Source organism: Schistocerca nitens, chromosome 1, assembly GCF_023898315.1.
Source record: "Schistocerca nitens isolate TAMUIC-IGC-003100 chromosome 1, iqSchNite1.1, whole genome shotgun sequence".
In the NCBI taxonomy this organism is placed as follows: domain Eukaryota; kingdom Metazoa; phylum Arthropoda; class Insecta; order Orthoptera; family Acrididae; genus Schistocerca; species Schistocerca nitens.
In genome coordinates this window covers 625,086,689-625,108,306 of record NC_064614.1, presented here as the reverse complement: position 1 = coordinate 625,108,306, position 21,618 = coordinate 625,086,689, and the positions used below count along the sequence as shown (strand labels likewise).

General features: G+C 42.9%; 1 protein-coding gene across 1 annotated transcript; it reads left to right on the top strand.

Annotated features, from left to right (window-relative positions):
- Window positions 1–828: 828 nt before the first annotated feature.
- Window positions 829–20,595, top strand: LOC126236610 (facilitated trehalose transporter Tret1-like). The gene is made up of 3 exons (XM_049946051.1): window positions 829–934; window positions 12,420–13,450; window positions 20,088–20,595. The coding sequence occupies exons 1-3, from the start codon at window positions 889–891 to the stop codon at window positions 20,427–20,429; spliced, it is 1,419 nt and encodes a 472-aa protein (XP_049802008.1). The 5' UTR covers window positions 829–888; the 3' UTR covers window positions 20,430–20,595.
- The last annotated feature ends 1,023 nt before the right edge of the window (window positions 20,596–21,618 follow it).

The following is a 21,618-nucleotide window of genomic DNA, read 5'->3' as shown; positions in this document are numbered from 1 at the left end:
CGGGTTCGATTCCCGGTTTGTCGGAGATTTTCTCCGCTCAGGGACTGGCTGTTGTGTTGTCCTAATCATCATCATTTCATCCCCATCGAAGCGCAAATCTCCGAAATGGCAACAAATCGAAAGACTTGCACCCGGCGAACGGTCTGCCCCACGGGAGGCCCTAGTTACAGGACATTCACATTTTGCCAGTGAAGCACAGCTTTTGTCTGTGGTTCATGAAGCGACAAGCGGCTAGTGGTCGTGACTAATAGAGAACAACATACCGTACTCAAGTGTTTGGTTGACAGCTAAAATGTTCACTTCAAGATGATTGTTAGGCTCTGAAGGCACTTTTTAAACTTCCGTGGGAAAAATTCACCTGCTTTGTAAGGAGACCTGCTTTACCGTATGCTTAGTGAATTGACAGTTTCATTTTTGCGAAGAAAGGTTCGCGATGTTGGGTGTAAGTTTTATGTTACAAAAAAATTCTGTGTGTGTGTGTGTGTGTGTGTGTGTGTGTATTTGAGACAGGTTGAGGGAGAGTGACAGAAAGAGAGGAACGAGCAGTCGAGAGCATCTAAGCATTACATTTGATTGAGTTTCACTGATAAATGGTTAATCTCTGTCATTAATAAGTTGTCAGCTGCGACAATCCTTGTCACTTCAAAAGATGGCTATAAGCTATCAAAACAACTGATCTTGAGCCAATAACACTGACTCACCGAAGACTCGCAAAGTTTTCGTTGTAAGATAATTGTCCTTTCACGCCCTAAATGGATTTACTGCGACTGATTAGCAATTTATCTGAAGATCAGTATCGCTCAAAATCTCGTTTATATAAGGTGAAGACGGTTGTAAGTCAGTGTAGACCATCACTTTTCCAACTGTTGTGTGAAATTAACAGACAACATGCCTAAGAGCAGCCGTCTTATGCAGTATGTGGTCGCTGTAACAGGTAAATGAGCACATCAACATTCTGTGTCTGTGTCTGGGCAGTTCTTAAATTTTGGATACCGTTAGAATACATCGGGACAAACTAGGGGTAAATTGTTATACTGTTGTCGTTCAGCTTTAGGGAACGCAACAAATTGTGTCGCGAAAAGAGCTGTTTAAATTAGTGTGGAATATCAGGGTTCAGTCTAACATCTCGTCCAAATTATGGGTGATCTGAAGTCGTATACCGGCTCATTAGAATAAGGAATAGAGCGTGGTCTATTTAAGGAGTAGGTACAGTTACAGGGAAACTACCTGTCGGAGGAGTGTCTCAGCCTCTCTCCTCTAGAACGTGAATTCGGTGTCTTAATCGCCACACCACCTTCTTCGGTAACTTCAATTGCAACGCTCGGAATCTGAGTCGTCTTGCGTGACAGCAAATTTAGATATTATAGGCAGCTAACACCGCGAGTAAATGGAAACCAAACACGGCACGCATTCCGTACGACACGTACATCTGTACCGATGTACGGGACAGTCACAAACGTAATTACATGTTAGTTACCTTTCAGACTGAACGTGGTGAGTTGATGTTAAGTCAAGAATGCATTTAAGACGACAAAGGCGCCGCTATCAACGTCTCACTAAGTCTGAACGAGAACAAGTAATACGGCTACGAGGAGCTGCATGTTCCTTTTGCGGTATTTCAGAAAGACGTGCAGGAATGTAGCCACTATACGTGATTGCTAGTAGCGATGAACAGGGAAATGGACGGTTACAAGAAGATCATGGCGCTACCGAGAGGGAACACGATCATGTTCGGCGTATGGCTCTGGCGCACCGTATTGCATTTTCAGCAACAATTTCAGCGGCAGTTGCCACCACAGTGACACAACGAGGTGTTACAAATTGGTTACTTCAAGGACAGCTCCAAACCATAAGCCCTGTAGTGTGCATCCCACTGATCCCAAACCATCACCATTTGTGAGCTCGGTGGGTCAAACGAGAGCTCATTGGAGGGCAAGGTGAAGGTCTGTTGTGTTTTATGATGACTGCTGGTTCTGCACTGGTATCAGTAATGGTCGTGTTTTGGTTAGAAGAAGGCCAGTTAAGGGTCTACAACCAAACCGTTTGCATGCTAGACAGATAGGCCCTACACCTGAAGTTATGGTCTGGGATGCGATTTCGTATGACAGCAGGAGCAGTCTCGTGGTTAACTCACGCATGCTTCAAATTTCTACGTCAGTCTGGTGAATCGACTTGCTGTGCTGTCTTTCGTGAACAGCATTCTATGGAGTGTTTTCCAAAAGGATAACGCTTGTCCACTTACCACTGTTATAGCCTAACATACTCTACAGTGTGTCGACATGATGCCTTGGCGTGTTCCGTCACCAGATCTGTCTTCAGTTGAACACAAATGGGGAATCATCGTACAACAACTCCAGCGTCATGCACAACCAATATTAATCGTTCCTGCATTGACCAACGAAGTGCACCAGGCATGGAACTCCACCCCACAAACTGACATCCGGCTTCTGTAAAATACATCGCAGGCACGTTTGCATGCTTGCATTCAAAATAGTTGCGCTTAATCGGTTATTAATGTACCACCATTTCGCATTTACAAATGGTTTAAGTCGCGCTTACATTATCCCGTGATCTTCCAATATGTATCACTTAAACATGTCACCTAGACGTATTCCCGAAATTTCATTACTCTGCTTTAATTACTTCTGGTGTTGCGATATTTTTCCGCCGTGTATGTATAAAGTATAAGAGGTAAAAACATGTATTGAAAATATATTTTCTACTATTTGCAATACTTGTAATTTTTTTTATTGAAAACACATTCTAACTACTTACAGTACCTGTTTGTAACATCATTTTTCATTTCGTTATCCGGGATGTATATGTACAAATTTTTCTAATTTCCTACTCCAGAGCAAGCTACGTACAGTTGACCGTGAGAGAAGCAGGTATCTGAGGTTGACGGCGCAATATTTTACAGTTTGTTCTTGCACTTTGTTCATTGTAAAACTGTAGGCTAATTTGATAGGAAATTTCACTCTTTTAAATTGGAATGGCAGTTCAGTAGAGATCAGTGGTATTCTGAGGATAAATAGTGTGTGTCCTTTGTACTTTCCAGTCATAAGTTCAGGTTCGATGATGCTATTCGACAGCTGTTTGACGATCATTCTTGTTACATTACATATTGTTGGTGAATTGAGTTTCTGAGTAGTATGATCGGAGATCCAGTTTTAAGTGGAAGACAGTGTAATGACATTTCTGGAAATTCTGTAGAAAAACTCATACTTTCTTCAATGTGAACCATCGTGCTGATCGATTTACATATTCTCCCTCCACTGGGTATTTGCTTTGAATATTAAAGTTGATATCGTCGACAGTATTAGTTTTAGTTGCGAAAATTGCCCTTTCCGATTACCTTGCATTTCTGTCTCGAGCATATGGGAAAATAAATAATTCATTAAAGTTTCCGTATGGGGATGGGGGAGATGATTGAGAAGTATGTCGCCCACTCTTCATTTTCGGTAAAACGGAAGTCTGCATTTCTACCAATTAAACACCGTATTAAGATATACTCCATTGCCATATTGACGGTGGTATTGATTTATTAGGCTACAAATACTTAGACAATGCCATATGCTTGTTTTTCATAATCTTCTTTCAACGAGTGAGTTCAAAGGTTAATCTATGAAGCTGCAACGTATACATGAAATTGTCTAGTTTTCCACGGATTTGTAACACTACACTTTAATTAGACTAAATATCCGTCCTGTATGACTTAACTATTTGCACAATATGCTGGTTCCAAGTAGTTTTCAGTGCCTCCTCGTGTACTTCCAATACTTTGTATCATTGCCCTTTGGCTTAACTGCATTGGACGGATAGTCCTTCGCTTCATTGATGCTTTGACGTGTAATTTGTGTGCAAGATAAATGCTTGTCGCAGTAACTAATTACATCGAAAAAGTGATGTATTGGTTCGAGAAGTACGTCGGCGTGGTGCTTTGGTGGTAAATCTCGTGCCTGGAATTCGAGAAGTCACGGCATCGAATCCTGGTCGGACCACGGAAATTTACCGTCAGCCTTTAATCTATCCCTCACTTCTCAGTGATATCAGGAATCGTCAGAAACGACAAGTTAAACTGCAAATCCCCTTTTCCCATCTGGGTAACTGGAGTACATGGAGACACGCAAGACGCCAGTTTGGTTCAATTGAAAAACTTGCACCCGGCCATTGACCCGCACTAAATCATTTAATTAACGTAGCGTATTTACAGTTTCATCTGATATCGATGCAATTTATCCTTTTATATCAAAGATATCACTCTACTAGGGCCTATGTAGAAATATGCCCATGAATGTGTTGACTAAGTTACAGAGATGCTGGGTTAAAATGGTTTTTCTTACCTTCCTGAGTTTAAGAAATATAATGAATTCTACGCTTTCGCTTTTAGCTAAATATATTCAAGTTGCAGATCCAGACAGATATAAGTCAATAGAGTCAGATAATGCGATTCACTTATTTCATTATAATTGTTAGTTTCTAGCAGCAACAATGGCAAAAGTTATTAGGAACTCTCTAGTGCACATTGACGGCGTACAGTGTACCAACACTTCAAAGAAACTTCTTTAATACATATATTTCAACATTACCTTAGGGTGGAGGAAACAAACATTATTAATTTCCTGGGAATTTCCTGGGAGACTGGAACAGTCGATCTGCAACTGAAATACGCTGTATTTAAAAAATCGGCTTGCCACGTGGTTTTAATATCGAGTAGTAATGCGGTCTTTTATTTCTTTGCACTGTTAGGCACGACGCGTATCATGCTCGTTCCCTTTTACAGAGACTATTGGTCCCAATAGAACAAAGATTTACGTGTTAATAGGGTGTTGGACAATGATGTCTTCACCGCATTACCACAGTCACATGGATAAGGAACCTTCAGAGGGTTTTATCGGTCTCAGAAATCCTCAGGTCCATATCGAGGCCTTCATCGATAACTGATGAGAACTGTTTTGAAGTGGTGGAAGATAACATGAATCAGAATATTTATGACCATTAGAACCTCCAGTTCCCATCATTGTCCAACACCCTATTAACGGGTAAATCTTTGTTCTATTGGGACCAATAGTCTCTGTAAAAGGAAAAGAACATGACACGAGTCGTGCCTAGCAGTGCAAAGAAATAAAAGACCGCATTACTAATCGATATTAAAACCACGTGGCAAGTCTATTTTTTAAATTCCGCGTATTTCAGTTACAGACCGACTGTTCCAGTCTCCCAGGAAATTAATGTTTGTTTCCTCCACCCTAAGGTAATGTTGAAATATACGTATCGTCTGGCACTGACAAGTGATTTGGAACACATTTGTTTCAAAAGCTTATGATGAAGAAATAGCAATAATATATGCCAAAATAGAGGAATTGATAATATAAGTGCAGAGGGATGACAATTTCTCGTCGTAAACGGTTGGAATACTATTGTAGTGAAGAAACAGAACGTAAAGTTGTCAAGGAATATAAACTGGGAAAAAGGAATGGTGGGAGACTGATAGAGTTTTGTCGTAGGTTTCAACTGGACGTAGCGAATGCACTTTTCCAAAATCACAAGAGAAGAAGGTATACTTGCTTAAGGCTACGATATACTGGGACGAATCAACTAGACTAAATTATCGTTCGAAGATTATCGTTTGACAAAGGTTTAAATATCAAATCATGTACCGCTTAGCATATTAGATATCGGTAAGACTCACAACATAGGATAGTACCAACTTGCAGCACGCTGACATTCAAAATTAAAAAGAGAAAGGAGTATACGATGAAACAGAATACTGAAAACTGATGACGAAGTGAGACCATATAGAAATTCTCTAGGTCTATGACCAATGAGCTAAGCGAAACCCCCAATAATAGTTCAGTAGTAGAGAAGTGAAACAAAATAAAGAGGAAAATGATAAAAGCAGGAAAGGATCCTTAAGAGAAGTCGGAGGGACGAATGCCATGCATAACCAAGGAAATACACGAGCTTACGGGTAGAAGAAGAACAGATAAGAATCTTAACAATGATTCTGGGTGGAAGCTGTATGGATTGTTTAAGGATGAAGTTAATATGAAAGATAACTAGGCCATATAGGAATGGATGGTTGAACCCGTAAAGATATTTAAAGAGATTCGATTGTATGAAAAGTCGATGAGGCGAACAAAAAGGTTAAACGTAGCTTCGGGGCAGTTAAACGCATGATGTCAGCCTAGAGGTGGAGATGGAGAGCCATTGTTAGAAGTGACAGTCAGATTAAAATAAGACAGATGGAAAAAAGTAAGTAAGCTGTTCAGTATTTAACAAGTGATGTCCATAACTGTCAACACATTTGTCCCACTGTGAGACAAGACGGTCAAGCCTCCATACAATTCTTGTCTCTCCCCATGCGATTTCCATATTTTGGGACCCCTAAAGACAGACATTCGTGGTCATCAATTAGCTTCGGAAGAAGAGATGCGCCTGAATACGATCATGGTTCCTCGGACAACCGCAAACATTTTGCCATCAAAGCATTTACCGCCTTGTCCCACAGTGGGATAATTGTATTAACTGTTACGGCGACTATTTTTCAAGTAATAAGCTACTTAATTTTTTTCCATTTGTCTCGTTATCATTTGTCTGCCCCTTATAAGTTGGTAAGAAGGGCAGACAGACAGAAGAGTACACTGAAAGCCTATACGATGGAGAATAACTGTCTCAAGGTGTAGCAGAAGAGGAGGAGGAATTTGATGGGAAAGAAATATATGATACAGTACCACTGTCAGAATTTCATAGAGCAGACTTTCATAAATGGTGTATAAGGGGGAGGCTAATTTTTAGCATTTTTTTAAAAACGTTGAGTTCTAAGCCGTTGCAGTTCTAATTTTTTTTCCTGAAATGATGATACTCACTTTGCACTGCACAGAAACATATCACCAGTGTAAGAAGTATGGAACATAGCAGCCTTTCCTTACTTCCTAGTACACTTTTTAATCGCCTGTTACCATACATTTTTATAACTCGAGACCAACAATATCTCTACCACGTCCCTCAGGAACCTAAAATAAATCTGAATTCTCAATGTAAAAATTAATCTACAGGCACACTCTATTATCAGGCACGAAAACTGTTACATCTGGGAAAAGATAACATGCGGAAAAAGTAGACTAATAATAGTGTTTCTCATTAAAGTGATTCTACTGTTTCTACACAGTTTCTCTTCAGACAGACCAAACTAGTGAAGAGATATAACTGCAGATATTGTAAACAATGGTACCTTAATATGTCCCCACCTCCGTGTGTTACTCGGTTTTTTCTCTGCGTCTAACAGTCTCCCCCAAAACACGTCACATAATTTACTACCTAAAGTTTTCTGCATGGTCGTAATTGCACAGCCGAGTGGACCACACCTGTCAGTATCGACTTGCCGTTTTGTTTCCACGTGTCCACACTTCAACACCCGATCTTTTGCCCAGGAGAAAATAGTGATTAACGGCTTGCTCTTGCCACAAACACTTGGAGATACTAACCAACCTAAAAACATGTTGTTGTTGTGGTCTTCAGTCCCGAGACTGGTTTGATGCAGCTCTCCATGCTACTCTATCCTGTGCAAGCTTCTTCATCTCCCAGTACCTACTACAGCCTACATCCTTCTGAATCTGCTCAGTCTATTCATCTCTTGGTCTCCCTCTACGATTTTTACCCTCCACGCTGCCCTCCAATACTAAATTGGTGATCCCTCGATGTCTCAGAACATGTCCTACCAACCGATCCCTTCTTCTAGTCAAGTTGTGCCACAAGCTCCTCTTCTCCCCAATTCTATTCAATACCTCCTCATTAGTTATGTGATCTACCCATCTAATCTTCAGCACTCTTCTGTAGCACCACATTTCGAAAGCTTCTATTCTCTTCTTGTCTAAACTATTTATCGTCCACGTTTCACTTCCATACATGGCTACACTCCATACAAATACTTTCAGAAACGACTTCCTGACATTTAAATCTACACTCGATGTTAACAAATTTTTCTTCTTCAGAAACGCTTTCCTTGCCATTGCCAGTCTACATTTTATATCCTCCCTACTTCGACCATCATCAGTTATTTTGCTCCCCGAATAGCAAAACTCCTTTACTACTTTAAGTGTCTCATTTCCTAATCTAATTCTCTCAGCATCACCAGATTTAATTCGACTACATTCCATTTTCCTCGTTTTGCTTTTGTTAATGTTCATTTTATACCCTCCTTTCAAGACACTGGCCATTCCGTTCAACTGTTCCAAGTCCTTTGCTGTCTTTGACAGAATTACAAAGTCATCGGCGAACCTCAAAGTTTTTATTTCTTCTCCATGGATTTTAATACCCACTCCGAACTTTTCTTTTGTTTCCTTTATTGCTTGCTCAATATACAGATTGAATGACATCGGGGATAGGCTACAACCTTGTCTCACTCCCTTCCCAACCACTGCTTCCCTTTCATACCCCTCGACTCTTATAACTGCCATCTCGTTTCTGTGCAAATTGTAAATAGCCTTTCGCTCCCTGTATTTTACCCCTGCCACCTTCAGTATTTGAAAGAGAGTATTCCAATCAACATTGTCAAAAGCTCTCTCTAAGTCTATAAATGCTAGAAACGTAGGTTTGCCTTTCCTTAATCTTTCTTGTTCAAATGTGTGTGAAATCTTATGGGACTTAACTGCTAAGGTCATCAGTCCCTAAGCTTACACACTACTTAACCTAAATTATCCTAAGGACAAACACACGCACCCATGCCCGAGGGAGGACTCGAACCTCCGCCGGGACCAGCCATACAGTCCATGACTGCAGCGCCTAAGACCGCTCGGCTAATCCCGCGCGGCTTAATCTTTCTTCTAAGATAAGTCGTAGGGTCAGTATTGCCCTAAAAACATACTACTCCTAATAGCTATAATTATAAATCTGTAATTGAAGTAAATACTGGCATAATCTTGTTCAGTACACATTCCTCATTTACCAATAAAAATATCTGCACTTATATCACTAACACCCTGTGTAATTACTCTTTCTACCTTTCTTCTGTCATAAGCTCACCAGACAAAATATTAGTCGCTTTCTTAAAAGAGAAGATTGGTCGTATTTGGAGCCCTGTGGATTCTGAAGAACTGGGACGGGCGACTACATGACTCTTCACCGCGACTCAGTCGTAGCAGTGAAGTGGTTGGTACGTGCCGGTCGATTTTACGGAATCAGTGCAGTAAGATGGGTTGAAGAGAGATGTGACAGAATTCTAGAAGGAAGCTATTATGTTTGGAAGTGCACATGACCGGATCATGAAGTTGCCCACATTTATGTGAACAAACGTGGCACATTCAACTTATTTCAAGTAAACAGTGTGCCACTCGCAGTCATATTATACGATCTAAGAACGGTGATTATAAAGAGATCCTGAGAGCGCCTGGAGACGAGTGCCCCCCTCGTCAATGACAATCAGGTTCACACCCGACAGTATGGCTGAGCGGTTCTAGGCGCTTAGTTAGGTTTAAGTAGTTGTAAGTTCTAGGGGACTTACGACCTCAGATGTTAAGTCCCATAGTGCTCAGAGCCATTTGAACCATTGCATTGAACACCCGATAGTAACTGATGCTGTCAGTCAATGCAGGATCATCTCAACCAGTTTATGCGCGAACATTACCAAGGGAACTTCGTGCTCTGGACATTTGGAGTCAGGTACTTCCTAAAAGGTTTTTGATCACAGCGACCCATAAAACAACAGGTGAACAAACAACACAGAAAGTGCATTTACTATGTGACTGGAGATGTGTAGTGTAGTTCGAGGAGTTACAGTGTTGCTCTTTTCAAATGATGCAGTGTGTCAAGTGCACCAAGTCTCCAATGAGTCGTTTAAACTGCAGGGAGTGAAGGAAGTGGTTCAGACTGAGGATTATTTTTTACAGCAGAGGCAGCCCCTCCACGCCCACACAGGCATGATGGCCAACTCGAAAGGTCTACTGCCATCTCTGCATAAGGGTTAGTATTCACTAAAGGGAGGTCTCGCAGGATGTGGGTACTGCGATGTTTGCTTTCGTCTGGTTAAGGTTAACCATTAATACGCGCTCATCTGGATGTAGATTGGGTCGAAGTTGAACGAAGGGTAGCGGTTTGAAGGGCAGAGAAAAAAAAGTGCCAAGGTAAAAGTCAAGGGAAAAAAATCTCTGTGATAGTTAGGTCGGGTGGCAAGAGCAGTAGCAGGTGTCTTGCTGTCTGCGAAAGGTCATGCAAGGGTAGGCTTTGTTAGTAGTGGGTGTATCATGCATGTCGACACCTTTGACGTTGTGCGGTGGTGTCGCTCGGCGGCTGCCGCTGGGTGCCGGTGTTAAACTCTCGATCAGCGTCAGCAACCTGCAGCAGTTAGGTTTATCATCGTTTTTGTGTCCGATAGTTCATATATCGGATTCACAGTGTAGGGTGACGTTGGCGAATTGTTTGTGCGACAGTGGGCGAGCTCGTCGGTTTCCCTGCTGTGGCCTGTTGGTCGGCTCTAATGGCAGTTGGTAACTTCCAGTCAACGTTGCTGATGTGCAGGGCGCTTGCCGACGTTTGTCGCTTGTTGGTGTATGTTAGCTTGCCATAGGCGGTTATGCCCTAGCTTGTAGTGTCTTTGGCCGTTTATGCTTCCACCTATGGTACAAGCGGCCAAAGACACTATTAGCTAGGGCATAACCGCCTATGGCAAGCTAACATACACCAACAAGCGACAAAACGTCGGCAAGCCCCTGCATATCAGCAACGTTGACTGGAAATTACCAACTGCCATTAGAGGATGGTTCTGTGACGTTTCACGTATTGTGGCTTGGGCGCACTCTTTCAGGTTAACGAGCACATTAAGCGGAAAGTTTATTTCAACATTCTCGCTGTATATGTGTTCAACATTTTGTAGACGAATATGCTGCGTACACACACCCAAATCCCAAGGTGACAACAGCCGTGTTGTCACAGATGCACGCATACGTTTTTAGTTTAACAAACACTCATTCACTCTCTCGCTCCTTGACATGGCCGCTAAATGGCTCTTAGTCACATAGAAAAGGTTACGGGCCATTTCAATAATAGCGGGCGAAACTCAGCAACCAATATCGCCGCAGTTTCATAGTTCTATGAGAACTTATCATCAACGAGTGGCTTCAGCTTGAAACGGTATAGCACAAGAAACTTGCGGACTCTTGTTTCTCGCTGAATTAAGGACATTACCTAAGACTAGAAGGGGTGTTGCGCCCCATTAACGTTATAACTTCTTGGGTGCGGGTGACTACTTTTTTCGGTACGCTTGTTATGGTAACTTTTCTCTAAGAAATAGTTATTGATCTTCCCAAGCGCCACTCGCGAATGGAATAGGGAAAGGGTGGAGAGGAGCAGTTAGTCATAGCAGAAGTACCCTCTACTACACACCCTCCAGTAGATCGCGGAGTATTGGTCTACATGTAGATGCTCGGAAATTCTCGTTAGTAACTTCCAGGGCTTGTAAAAGGAGAGCCGCGTGGGGTTAGCCGAGCGGTCTTAGGCGCTGCAGTCATGGACTGTGCGGCTGGTCCCGGCGGAGGTTCGAGTCCTCCGTCGGGCATGGGTGTGTGTGTTTGTCCTTAGGATAATTTAGGTTAAGTAGTGTGTAAGCTTAGGGACTGATGACCTTAGCAGTTAAGTCCCATAAGATTTCACACACATTTGAACTTCTTGTTTGTAAAAGGAGAGTGAGTAGATAATATTTTGAATAGGAATCCATGATCGGAAACATACCGTTTCCGAGCTACTTGCGTTTGAAAACATCTTTCAAGGTAGGTATGCAACAGGATAGTCATAGGGGCGGGTGCTGACGTCGGATCGGCTGATGTCATTTGATTTCTGTCCTACCCCTCTGACCTGAATCGTGGTTCATTCACGTCTCTGTCAGTGATAAACCAATATGGTCGAATGCACGTTTGCTTAAGACGTCGATATGATCCTTCTGTCCGCCAAAGCTCACGGTACTGGAAGCGCGGTTCTTCACCTTTATCAAGGTCGTTATCCACGATGTCTGACTCCATTGCATACCCTTATCGCCACAAATACGCAATTGCTTCGAGAGAGGGATACCTTCACCGTCAACAGGCGTGACTGTGCTCCTCCAAGGAGACGCTGCACACCCGAATTGGAAGAGGCCGAACTGCATCACGTATCCTTTCTGTTTATTTGATTATTAATATACGGAATTGTAAAACAAGTGATGTACTGGGTCACGCCAAATAAATTAGTTGTAAAAGTGGTCGCGTTACCAATATGTTCTCAAATGGCTGTAACATGTGAACGGTACGTTTTCGGACATGGGTTCCAATTGAAAATGTTATCTACTCAGCCTCCTATAGAAGTCCTGGAAGTCTGTAACGGGAATTTCCAAGCACACTGTATTTAGTCCCATGTGCAACTGATATCGTATTTTTACGTCTTCCTTGCAGCGTCGCTGATTTACGCGGCCTACGGCACGTTCATGACCTGGCCCTCTACAACGCTCCCTATTCTGCAAGGCGAAGGCTCACCGATTCCACTCACGGCTGACGAGGGCTCTTGGCTCGCATCCATCAACTCGCTGACGATGCTGGTTGCAGTTTTCGGCGCCGGGTACTCTGTTGACATCATTGGACGGAAGAAGTTGGTGCTAGCCAGCGCAGTGCCGTTGTTGGCCTGGTGGCTGATGGTCGCCTTCTCCGATTCCTACGGCATGTTGCTCGCAGCTCGGGCCATCGGGAGCATCGGTGGTGGCCTTATTAGCACAGTGATGCCCATGTACTTGTGCGAGGTAGCCGACCCCGATATACGAGGGGTGCTTGTGGCCATCCACCTAGTACTGATGCAAATGGGAACATTGTTCATTTACTGCATAGGGCCCTACTTGCCCATTCCGGTCGTCGCTGGTATCTGCGCTTCTGTCCCTGTCATATTCTTCATAGCCTTTATATGGATGCCGGAGTCACCATACTTCCTTCTCAGCCAGCACAGAGAAAAAGACGCGAAGCGGATCCTTCTTCGGCTGAAGGGAAAACTTAGTCCTGAGGACCTCGAATCGGAACTTACTGTGATGCACGAAACTATACGCCAGAAGAATGAGAGCAAAGGAAAACTGAAAGACTTGTTCACGGTGCCAGTGCATCGTAGAACACTGTTCATAATGACCGGCTTCATCCTGCTTCAGGCGTCCAGCGGAGCAATAGCAATATTGACTTACACGACGTCTATATTCGAGGCAAGTGGGAGCAACCTTGATCCAAACGTATCTTCCATCATCCTGGCATCAGTTCTGCTCGTCACTAGCGTTGGCGCGTCGTTCATCATTGACCGCTTCGGCCGGCGAACACTCGCTATGGCGTCTCTGATGATATGCAGCGCCTGCCTGACAGCCGAGGGGGCCTACTTCTACGTCAACGAGGTCTATGGTGAAGTTAACTCAGCATTCGATTGGCTGCCGCTCGCCGCGTTGATGGGTTTTCAGGTACCGTAATTAAAATTTTCACCGTATTTCCATTATCTGTCTTTTTAGTGCTTCATTGCCCCTCCTTCCTCCCCCAACTAATCTCTTCCTACCTCCCGTTTATTATTTAATACGTGCATAAAACACAAAGGAACATGAATTTATTACTATTCAAACGATTCTGGGTTTTAGACATACGTCAACGTTTTCATAGTTTCTTACGCTCTGCTCTTAAGTATGGATAACATCACCAGATGTTCCACAGTTTTTTTTTAGAGTCATCGCCAAGGCAGACTGCTGTTTATGTCTTGAGTATAACATGCCACTACAAAGAGGAAGATTTTTTGGACACGTTCTCACATGTTCAAGAAATATTCTTCATTATAGGTCGATCACACAGTTATTGTTCCTTAATACAGTTAAAAATCATTCTGCTCCTAGTCCTGCTGCTCATTAATATCTGCGCGATATCTCAAGAGGCTTACAGCAACCGGTGGAGATCCCTGTCCTTTCATATTCACTGCACATACATAGACTACACATGTACAATCTGTCAAAGTTTCAGGACTGATAATAATTAAAGTAATGAACCTTTTATGTGGCAATATCCATCAGATGTACCACTTCATCTTCATTAGTCGTTAAAATATGTTTGGCGAGACATTCTACACACAACGTCGCATAACACTTTTATATACTGCATTGTACACTTCCTTGAAAGATGTGTCACAGGCTGTTAACTAGCCGCTTAATCAGATGCTGAGTTCCTCTGTACCCACAAACATACTTTGTAAGCCATCGTACGGTGCGTGGTGGACGACTTGGTGCCGATCCCAAACATTCGAGCAGTACTCAAGAACGGGTGGCGCTTGAGCTCTAAGGCGGTCTCCTTTACAAATGAACCACATTTTCCTAAAATTCTCCCAATAAACAAAACCGACAATTCCCTATTACAATCCTAACATGCCCGCTCCATTCATATCACTTTGCAATCTTACGCCGAGATATTTAATCGCCGTGACTGTGTCGAACACCACACAACTAATGCTGTACTCGATCATTACGGCTTTGTCTTTCCTACCCATCCGCATTAACTTAGATGTTTCTACATTCAGTGATAGCTGTCATTCATCGCTCCAACTAGAAATTTTGTTTAAGTCATCTTGTATCCTCCTATAGTAATTCCACGACGGCATGTTCCCGTACATGACAGTGTCATAAGAAAACAGGCACATATTGAAGTTCACACTGTCCGCCAGACAATTTATGTATGTAGAAAATAACAGCGAAACTATCACACTTTTCTCACCTTCAACTGGTTCTGTTACTTGAGGATCTTCAAGCCACTCAGATACACTACGTGATCAAAAGTATCCGGACACCCCCCAAAACATAGGTTTTTCGTATTAGGTGCATTGTGCTGCCACCTACTGCCAAGTACTCCATATTAGCGACCTCAGTAGTCATTAGACACGTGAGAGTGCAAAATTGGGCGCTTCGCGGAACTCACGGACTTTGAACGTGGTCAAGTGCTTGGGTGTCACTCGCGTCATATGTCTGTACGCAATATTTCTACACTCCGAAACATCCCTAAGTGCACTGTTTCCGATGTGATAGTGAAGTTGAAGCGTGAAGGGACACACACAGCACAAAAGCATACAGGCCGACATCGTCTGTTGACTGTCAGAGACCGCCGACAATTGAAGAGGGACGTAACGTGTAACAGGTGCACATCTATCGAGACCATCACACAGGAATTCCAAACTGCATCAGGATCCACTGCAAGTACTATGACAGTTAGGCGGGAGGTGGGAAAACTTGGATTTCATAGTCGAGCGGCTGCTCATAAGCCACACATCACGCCGGTAAATGCCAAACGACGCCTCACTTGGTGTAAGGAGCGTAAATATTGGACGACTGAACAGTGGAAAAACGTCGTGTGGAGTGACGAATCACGGTACACAATGTGGTGATCCAATGGCAGGGTGTGGGTATGGCGAATGCCCGGTGAACGTAATCTGCCAGGCCTACATTGATGTTTTAAGCACCTTCTTGCTTCCCACTGTTGAAGAGCAATTCGGGGATGGCGACTGAATCTTTTAACACTGTCGAACACTTGTTCATAATGCATGGTCTGTGGCGGAGTGGTTACACGACAATAATATCCCTGTAATCGACTCACCCGTACAGAGTCCTGACCTGAATCCTATGGAACACCTTTGGGATATTTTGAAACACCGACTTCGTGCCAGGCCTCACCGACCGACCTCGACACCTCACCTCAGTGCAGCACTCCGTGAGGAACAGGCTGCCATTCCCCAAGAAACCTCCCAGCACCTGATTGTACGTATGCCTGCAAGAGTGGGAGCTGTCATCAAGGTCAAGGGTGGGCCAACACTTGGTTCAAGAATCATGAAAGAAGGTTGTATACATGGAAGAACCCTGGAGATACTAAAAGGTTACAGATAGATTATATAATGGTAAGACAGAGATTTAGGAACCAGATTTTAAATTGTAAGACAGTTCCAGGGGCAGATGTGGACTCTGACCACAATCTATAGTTTATGAACTGTAGATTAAAATTGAAGAAACTGTAAAAAGGTGGGAATTTAAGGAGATGGGACCTGGAGAAACTCAAAGAACCAGAGGTTGTTCAGAGTTTCAGGGAGAGCGTAAGGGAACAATTGACAGGAATGGGGGAAAGAAATACAGTAGAAGAAGAATGGGTAGCTTTGAGGAATGAAATAGTGAAGGCAGCAGAGGATCAAATAGGTAAAAAGACGAGGGCTAGTAGAAATCCTTGGGTAACAGAAGAGACACTGAATTTAATTGATGAAAGGAGAAAATACAAAAATGCAGTAAGTGAAGCAGGCAAAAGGGAATACAAACGTCTCAAAAATGAGATCGACAGGAAGTGCAAAATGGCTAAGCAGGGATGGCTAGAGGACAAATGTAAGGATGTAGAGGCTTATCTCATGAGGGGTAAGATAAATACTGCCTACAGGAAAATTAAAGAGACCCTTGGAGAAAAGAGAACCACTTGCATGAATATCAAGAGCTCAGATGGAAACCCAGTTCTAAGCAAAGAAGGGAAAGCAGAAAGGTGGAAGGAGTATATAGAGGGTCTATACGGGGGCGATGTTCTTGAGGACAATATTATGGAAATGGAAGAGGAGGTAGATGAAGATGAAATGGGAGATATGATACTGCGTGAAGAGTTTGACAGAGCACTGAAAGACCTGAGTCGAAACAAGGCCCCCGGAGTAGACAACATTCCATTAGAACTACTGACAGCCTTGGGAGCGCCAGGTCTCACAACACTCTATCATCTGGTGAGGAAGATGTATGAGACAGGCGAAATTCCCTCAGACTTCAAGAAGAATATAATAATTCCAATCCCAAAGAAAGCAGGTGTTGACAGATGTGAAAATTACCGAACTGTCAGTTTAATAAGTCACAGTTGCAAAATACTAACGCGAATTCTTTACAGACGAATGAAAAAACTGGTAGAAACTGACCTCGGGGAAGATCAGTTTTGATTCCGTAGAAATTTGGAACACGTGAGGCAATACTGACCCTAAGACTTATCTTAGAAGAAAGATTAAGGAAAGGCAAACCTACGTTTCTAGCATTTGTAGACTTAGAGAAAGCTTTTGACAATGTTGACTGGAATACTGTCATTCAAATTCTGAAGGTAGCAGGGGTAAAATACAAGGAGCGAAAGGCTATTTACAATTTGTACAGAAACCAGATGCCAGTTATAAAAGTCGAGGCACATGAAAGGGAAGCAGTGGTTGGGAAGGGAGTGAGACAGGGTTGTAGCCTCTCTCCGATGCTATTCAATCTGTATATTGAGCAAGCAGTAAAGGGAACAAAAGAAAAGTTCGGAGTAGGTATTAAAATCCATGGAGAAGAAATAAAAAGTTTGAGGTTTGCCGATGACATTGTAATTCTGTCAGAGACAGCAAAGGACGTGGAAGAGCAGTTGAACGGAATGGACAGTGTCTTGAAAGGAGGGTATAAGATGAACATCAACAAAAGCAAAACGATGATAATGGAATGTAGTCGAATTAAGTCGGGTGATGCTGAGGGAATTAGATTAGGAAATGAGACACTTAAAGTAGTAAAGGAGTTTTGCTATTTGGGGAGCAAAATAACTGATGATGGTCGATGTAGATAGGATATAATATGTAGACTGGCAATGGCAAGGAAAGTGTTTCTGAAGAAGAGAAATTTGTTAACATCGAGTAGTGATTTAAGTGTCAGGAAGTCGTTTCTGAAAGTATTTGTATGGAGTGTAGCCATGTATGGAAGTGAAACATGGACGATAAATAGTTTAGACAAGTAGAGAATAGAAGCTTCCGAAATGTGGTGCTACAGAAGAATGCTGAAGATTAGATGGGTAGATCACATAACTAATGCGGAGGTATTGAATAGAATTGGGGAGAAGAGGAGTTTGTGGCACAACTTGACTTGAAGAAGGCATCGGTTGGTAGGACGTGTTCTGAGGCATCAAGGGATCACCAATTTAGTACTGGAGGGCAGCGTGGAGGGTAAAAATCGTAGAGGGAGACCAAGAGATGAATACACGAAGCAGATTCAGAAGGATGTAGGCTGCAGTAGGTACGGGGAGATGAAGAAGCTTGCACAGGATAGAGTAGCATGGAGAGCTGCATCAAACCAATCTCAGGACTGAAGACCACAACAACAACAACAACACCATATTGAATTCCAGCATTACCGATGGAGGGCGCCACGAACTTGTAAGTCATTTTCAGCCAGGTGCCCGGATACTTTTGATCACATAGTGTATCTGGGAGCCTAAACCACATGCTCGCACCTTTGTTAAAAGTGTGCAGTTGAACACCGTGCCAAATAATTTTCGGAAATCTAAGAATATGGAATCATCCTGTTCCCTTCATGCACAGTTCACAGGATATCATGTGAGAAAGGGACAAATAAGTTTCGCGCGAGTGATGCTTTCTAAAACCGTCTTGATTCGTGGACAAATGATTTTCTGTCTCAAGGAAATCTGGTATACTATGTTCTGTGAGACTCTCTGAGAAATAATGTTTACCCGGGCTAATATGACAGTAACGTTTATCCCCTAAATAACAGCCCATTTATAACGTGTTACACAGTCATTAACAGACAAGTGTTACTTGCATATTCGTGTGTAAGTAGGCAAGTCCAGTGACATGTCTTTAACCTCCTATGGTACATCACAAGGCCTTCTGAGTTGCATTTCACAATAAGAATCATCACTATAATAGGTCTCTAGAAATATCCCTCCTTGACTCTTGTCACACAAATAAAATCTTTTTCTCTCTTCCATTAACGCTTAAATATTGTGTACGAAAGATTCGAACAGTGTGTATGTACGATTTAGCTAACACATACTCTCCATTTCTTATCCTCAATCCCTATCTTCTGTCACAGAATGCCCTGTGCCAGTCTCTAACTTCCAGCGCTAATCTACTCCGTTATGCCCATAGCCAGTCTCTAACTTCAAGGGCTAATCCACTCTTTCGAATAGTTCTAAACTTTTCTTTCAGTACCCCGAATACAAATGAAGACTTCTGAATCCCAGACTCTCATTCCAATTTGTATATCTCCCGCTTATATAACACTCGATACATAGCCCAGTACTAAGTCGGTTCCGTATTTGTGGCTCGTTTTCTATTTCTGCTTTCAGTGTAAGGTGTCAGCTAATATTAGTTGCCACTGTGTGTGTGTGTGTGTGTGTGTGTGTGTGTGTGCGTAAACTGAAGGTGAATGGGGAAAAAGGAAAAGGAAAGGAAAGGACTACTGATAGCTCCATCGGGACTTTATGCGGTATCAGCGGCGACGAGTGAAAATGTGTACCGGACCGGAAATCGAACCCAGAATCTCCTGCTTACCAAGCAGTAGCCTTTGCACTGCTCCACCAGTACATAGTGTTATCATACTTGCGCGGACTATCTTGGCACGCCTGTCGGCCAGCCCACATTTCGCCCTAGCGAAACTAACCTGCAGTCCCCATCCATGTCCCCCACGCTCGCTACTTTGAGATTCCCGCAGGAAGTCGGACATAATGGCGTATCCGCAATGAAGGTGATGGATTCATTGCCCATCGTGCAATATATGTAAAGTAGAGATTTCCAATATGCAGACGGAATGGTCAACAAACAGTGGAAAATGGGCAGCTAAAATGAGAATCCGTACTCGCACACACACACACACACACACACACACACACACACACACACACACACTCACACACGTGTGTTTGTATGTGTGTGTGTGTGTGTGTGTGTGTGTGTGAGTACAGATTCTCATTTCTACCTGCCCATTTGCCACTGTTTGTTGCCCATCCTGTCTCCATATTGCAAATCTCTACTTTACATTATCTCCTCAACACCCTCTTTTTATATACTTGTTAGTCTATATCTTCCTCTAAGGTGCCCATATCAAAGTAGCCTTTTTCGTCAATTGTGTCTATTGTAGTGTTTTCAATTACCTTTTCCCCAATATTTCCTCATTTCGTATGTGATCCAATCTTGATATTCCACCACTTTTCTTCTATAAAACACTACATTTGGGCCACTTTTATACAGAGCTATCTGTCTGTTTAGATCACTGTGTCTTCCCGGTTTACCAGGCCGTAATTCTGTTGCAGGTATCCTTTGGTCTTGGTGCAGGACCGGTGATGTCTCCAATGATTGGGGAGATATACCACGTGTCTGTCAAAGGTGCCGCTGCGTCCATCAACACGACGGTGATAGCGCTGTACGGCTTCTTCCTGAAGAAGATGTTCCAGGTGGTGTCGGACAACATGGGCGCCTACTGGTCGTTCTGGGGCTTCGCCGTGCTGTGTGTATGCGCCACCGCCTACGTCTACTTCCTCCTGCCCGAAACCAAGGGCAAGACATTTGCGCAGATCAATGAGGAACTGGATGCCCGCTTCGGGAAACACCATCCAAAATCCGTCAGTGACACGAAATACGCGGATCCAAAGTGAGGAGACAAGAAAGACAAATTGTATGAATTGTTTGCACGCCTCCCAATATTCGTGATGTTTTCTTGACATCAAGTGATGCCTTCCATTCTGTGAATGGACTTGCATATGTAACTGTCGTACATTGCATGTTACTTAGATCTGAAAGAAATAAAGCTTATTTCATACAGCCAAATGTTTTAAAATGATCGGTGTGTCAAAATATTAATTTATACCAATACCTCGAAGACTTTGTTATTGGCTTTTCGAAAACTGTAGGGCTGTCTTTCCAAGCAAGGCAAAGATGAAAATATATTTGTGGAACGATCTTGGCGCAATTAATACAGATGTATAATTCTCTTTTCATTTACGTTTGCATGGCTATCCTTGGAGACGGCTGCATCTTACAAGCAGGCATTTTTTCTTGACGTCATCGCTTTCTCTCAGAAAAATAAAGAATAATGTCGGGAGTAAGACAATGTCCGTCAAGTTATTTACACTAAGGTGACAAAAGTCAAGCGATAGCGATAAGCGCATATACTGATGGCGGTAGTAGGAAGGAAGGAAGATTAAGTTAAACGTCCCGTCGACATGGAGATCATTAGAGACGAAGCACAACCCCCGACTGTGTCAAGGATGGGGAAGGAAATCAGCCGTGACACTGCAAGGGAACCATCCCAGCATTTGCCTGGAGTGATTTAGGGAATTCACGGAAAGTCTAAATCTGGACGGCCCGATTGCGAGTACAGTGTGCTAACCACTGCGCCACATCGTTCGGTGATGGCAGTAGTATCTAGCACAAAAATTATAAAAGGGCAGTGCTCTGGAAGCGCCGTCATTTGTACTCAGGAGATTAGTGTGAAAGGACTTGCAACGTCCCCCTTCCCTTCTATCGACAATATTAGAAATATATGACCGTGTAAGCATGTGCCTAAACAATTGGAATAAAATTTTGAAAAGGCTATCGTTCCGAAGATTCAATATAAAGTCGATAAATGAGGGAGAGGATAACAACAAGATGCCTTCTAGGACAACTTATTCCGCCTACTTAATTACTGTAAAATTTAGTATGGTTGTTCGAAAGGTTTGTGCTATCATTCACGTACTGTGCCAACGAGAAGGGGTACCACGTGGATCGGAACAAAATAATGAGTTACTGAAATAATTATAGCTAAAAGGAATACGGTCGCCAGCCCACCTGGGCAAAATTTCT

What these genes read in the sequence shown, in the direction of transcription:
- LOC126236610 (XM_049946051.1), top strand. Translation starts at nt 889, where the DNA reads ATGCCTAAGAGCAGCCGTCTTATGCAGTATGTGGTCGCTGTAACAG. An exon ending in GTATGTGGTCGCTGTAACAG is followed by an intron (nt 935 to 12,419) that starts GTAAATGAGCAC and finishes TCTTCCTTGCAG; the next exon opens with CGTCGCTGATTTACGCGGCC. An exon ending in CCGCGTTGATGGGTTTTCAG is followed by an intron (nt 13,451 to 20,087) that starts GTACCGTAATTA and finishes ATTCTGTTGCAG; the next exon opens with GTATCCTTTGGTCTTGGTGC.